Source organism: Aptenodytes forsteri, unplaced genomic scaffold (assembly GCF_000699145.1).
Source record: "Aptenodytes forsteri isolate BGI_AS27 unplaced genomic scaffold, ASM69914v1 Scaffold71, whole genome shotgun sequence".
Classification (NCBI taxonomy): domain Eukaryota; kingdom Metazoa; phylum Chordata; class Aves; order Sphenisciformes; family Spheniscidae; genus Aptenodytes; species Aptenodytes forsteri.
This window is the reverse complement of record NW_008795923.1, coordinates 508,926-513,451: the sequence shown is the minus strand read 5'-3', so window position 1 is coordinate 513,451 and position 4,526 is coordinate 508,926. Positions and strand designations below refer to the sequence as shown.

Sequence of the window (4,526 nt, the reverse complement as noted above, 5' to 3'; positions counted from 1 at the left end):
GATTAGTAGCAGTAATGGGGAAATAAATTCAGAATTCTGCGTATCTGGTAGCAAAGAGTGTAAAAATTGAGTGAATCTGAGAATATTTTTAGCAGCTTTATTTCATTAAACAAGAGAATGATGGTACATTTTTGTGACTTTTGTCAATTTACTGATAAATAACTTTTGAATTATTTCTCATCTTATAAAATACTAGGCTAAAATGAAGTGACTCACAGAAGTGATAGCTTCTTTTCTCATGGAAATATTGTATTTTTTTTTCTTTGTCTTTACAAAATATATTGTGCACAGTTGGATGACATTATTTTTGTGAATCCTAAAAGGATTCCATCAGTTTTTTCCCAGCAATGATTAGTTTATTCTGCTCAGAGGAAAATGCTGTGTTTGCTGCTGTTTCCATCCCTGTGGCAGGATGCTTCTGCAGCAAACCACAGCAGCTTGAAAGCAATGCACTTTCTAAGGAAAAACCACGTATCTGAAATAATTATCAACCTATTTAGCAGTGTTATGTTAAAACTACATTGAAAGTTTGCATTACTCAGGATTGGTACAAATTCCTGCAAAAAAAGGGCTTGAGTAACTGAAGAAGCAGAGTTTAACTGCTACTTGAGCTCATGTTTATGGTTAGTGCATCTGGAGGGAAGAATAGTTCGCTATATATTGTGTGTTTGGTGGAAAGGACGTGAATCATCTTTCCATTATTCTTGCTCATTAAAAAATACTTGTGAAAGTAGAACTGTTTTATGAAACAACTTTGATGTATTTATAAGCATAATGTGGTTTTTTTCATTTATACACATAGACTATAATTACAATGCCAGTTAAATTAGCTTCCTAAATTGTGAATAACATGGGCTGTGTTTTCTATCAAAATTTAGTTCCAGTTTCTTTTGTAAGTACAGTTTTTGTGCCACTCAACAAAACTGCAAAGGGAACACATGTGGACCTTTAAATATTTTTTTACCTCAAGACCTTTATAGATGGGATATAAAAGCACGTTGTATAACATAATAAATTGTATGGAAGGGAACCACATGTTTTCCAAGTAGAAAAAATGCATTTTAGTGATCTGTGTCATATGTTTATATCCATATGACATACTTTTAATCCTAGTTACTTACCTAACCATTCTTTCGATTCCTGCGTCATTTGTCAATTTTCATACTTCAGTGAGAGCCGTGTCTACTCTGGGAAAATTTATTGCTGTTTAGAGTAGATAGGCTTAAAAAAAAGCTAAAACGATGAAGATGCCCCAGTTCCACATTTTACTCCGGGGATTTTTATTTAGAGGCGATATAAAATAAGACGGTCCTTTCCCTTTGCTATTGTAGTTTCTAAAGCATAGAGACCTATTTTGTTCTTAAAGATCCTTTTCCCACCCAAAAGTTATATGTATGCAGAACGTATGCAAATCACCGCTATGAAATGTGAGTCTCACAGTAAGATGCAGAGATCTAGAGAACTGGGGGAAAAAAACAACCAACCTCCCCTTCCATAAAAATAGTTTCTTTGTGGGGTTTGTCTCCCTGAGGAACTTCCTGATACTCTGATACTCTGTCATGTGTAATTGGATTGTAGCTCTTTCTGAATACGGTTTTCTCCTCTTGACAGCATGGGGTAACCTTGGAAATGTTCTCAAGAGCCAGAGCAAGATTTCTGAAGCTGAAAGCGCCTATAGAAATGCCTTGTACTACCGCAGCAACATGGCTGATATGCTTTATAATTTGTAAGTATGCGTGGCTTTCCTGGGGTTGGATTGTCTGTGAAACCTGTTGTGAATGGAGCTATTGATTTACTTGCTGGAAAATAGGGGTGATGTTAGCTGTTGCTTTGTAATAGTTGTTTCATTAATCGTGCTCCTTAAACTACGGGGTGGACAGGACCTTTTCTTGGTCAACATTAACATATATTCATGTACTGGGTATGGAGAAGGTAAACTTACAAATCTGTTTGCTTTAAAAGAACAAAAAAAAAAACCCCACACTGAACGAAGTACAGATAGATGAGCTGGCGACAGTAGCACTCCATCTGTTTCTGACTCTGCTAAAATATACAGGTGTTATTTAGACTTCTTTTTAAAGTCTGAATAACACTTGGTGGGGGGAGTGGGTGTAAGCACTTCATAGCATAAGCCAATACCGCTCGGTTAGCTCCAGAGGTCTGGAAAGTTAAAATAGCAAATTACTTTTCTCCTGTGACTGACTTCAGAGCAGTGTAGGTTCAAGAAAGTTTAATTACTAGAATCCTGTTGTAGGTGGGTAAGAGAATAAATACCGTGAACATCAAAATAGTTACAACAGCGGGGAAAAAGATTTCCCAACTCATTAACGTACCAAATCATGAACAGGGAAGCTAGCGTCTCGCTAAGCTTCTCAGTGAAGCGTGATCGTGCCGCGTGCCCCAGTGGGGAGGGGGCTGATTCTCCGGGTGTCCTGGCTGGGCGTCTCGCCTGCTCCCTGCTCAGCACTGCTCATTGTGCTGGCGCTCACCCTTCCTTCCCCTTCTGCCATCACCCACCCAGCCCCAGCCCCCAGAGCGGGGTTCTGCTGCGAGACAGGCTTGCCACCTTCAATAGCTGTACGCTGTTGTTTCATGATGTGTGCAGAGAACAAAATCCAGGTGACCTCCGTTTATTAGGTAGTAGTATGAAAATAACGTCCCATGTGCGGTAGAAAAGTATGTATGTGAGAGAAACAATGTGTGCAACAACTAAATGAAAATAGTGAGCCTCTTTAAATAAATAAATAAACAAATAATGTTCTGCCTGCAAGTCCAGTTTAAAATGGTTGTTTATAATACCTGAAAAATTAAGTTTACCATAATAGACTTTTTCTTCTTTTTTTCCTTGTTTAACAAGGAATAAATTGGCCATTTCATTAATTTGCCTTACAGGTAAACATGCTGGAAACTCAAAGTAATTTAATGATAGAATTTCTGTTCCAAAATCAAATTCATATCTCAAAATATTTATATTTTCAATAATCATACAATTACACACATATACATATGCACATAATTTTTTTGTTTCTGTTAGGCAATGGAGAGTGTGAAAGCATATTTTTAAGAAGAAAATCTTTCTGCTCACATTTAAAAAACAACTTCTGAGCCAAGCAGAAGATTGTAGGAAAAAAAGTTACAAGATTGATACTCCTAAATTTATCATACACCATTCATTTTGGGGATGAAAATTATAACTATTAAAATATTTTGTATGCCTATACAGTACTTTTGTCTCTTACTCAACAGTACTTTTGTCTCTCACTCACTCACTGTGTCATAGAAGGAAACTGAAGTTAATACCAGGGTAAGAAGAGGAAGGGGGGCTGGGAGAAAAAGACAGGGATATAAAAAAAATCAGATTTCAGTAGTTTTGCTGTTCTCAGAACAAGATGATAATCTTCCAGCTTTCCACTGATATACAAAATATGTGCCTACAAACCTTCATTTCTGTTAAATAGAAAATTTCTTGGAATTCTACTGAATTTGTGGAAAAGGAATTTAATTGAAATGCTGGTTGGAATATATAGGGCATGAAGTTACCTTACATATACCTGGGAAAGTAAAGGAAGTATATTCAGAGGGAAGTGTTTGCTATATAGTATGTGTATATGTATGCATATGCAAAAAAGGATCTCTAATTCTTAACCTTTCTACTACCATCTTGAATGCAATAGAATCCTTTCTTTTCTTTTTTTTTAAAGCTTCATAAAACCATTAGTTATTCAATAGAAATTGAAAAATCTTGCATCATTATTTTAACTCTTCCTTTTTTTTTTTTGCAGTCTTGTTCTTTCTCTGTGTTGGATACTTCCATATCCAGCATGAAAACTAGGTGATGAATGGAGTGGGCTTTCATATTACAAGACCACAAACGAATCAATTATTTTAAGCATAAACTCTGAAGAGCTCCCTTGCAAGTTCAGCCCATCCTTGGCATGCAGTTCTATGGGAGCCTTTTACAAAAAATACTGTAATGGAAAAATGCGTCTTGTATGTTTCTGGCTTTTAGTATGTGCCTTTGAAACTGAAACAGTCCTTTAGTAGAACTTTAGGAAAAAAGCACACTTAGAGTAATTTCTAATTACCGTATTTTGGGCATAATGTATCCTAAGTATATTGTAATCTCCCATGCTCTTTATTTTTTCTTAGCGCATATGCCTCAGTATTTGATACAAATTAATTGGCACATGCAGCCCAGTGTTCACACACAGCAATAACAAATCAAAGTGCTATCTGATTAAGGAACAAATTATTAAGGATTAACTCACAATTTTTAATGGATAACAATCAAAGAGAGAAACTACATAAACAATAGCATTTGATAATCTCTCCTTTTTCAAGAAACTAAAATGGGAGGCTGGCTTAGCAGTTGGCTATTAATGCATTAAAATCTAGAGAATTTAGCACATTAGATGAATGTCTGACTTCAGTGGTATAGTTTTATTTTCTGACTGTTGCACCTTATGGCTCTGAGTTACAGCTGCTTTTGCCATTCAAGACAATTTAAACTGCATTAATTTAGATTA

General features: G+C 35.9%; 1 protein-coding gene across 1 annotated transcript in view; it reads left to right on the top strand.

Annotated features, from left to right (window-relative positions):
• The window catches only part of TMTC2 (transmembrane and tetratricopeptide repeat containing 2), a 188,273-nt gene that overhangs the window by 96,076 nt on the left and 87,671 nt on the right, over positions 1-4,526 (top strand). The window contains 1 exon segment of the mRNA XM_019473561.1: positions 1,612-1,726. Within this exon segment, the coding sequence (XP_019329106.1) occupies positions 1,612-1,726 (115 nt within the window).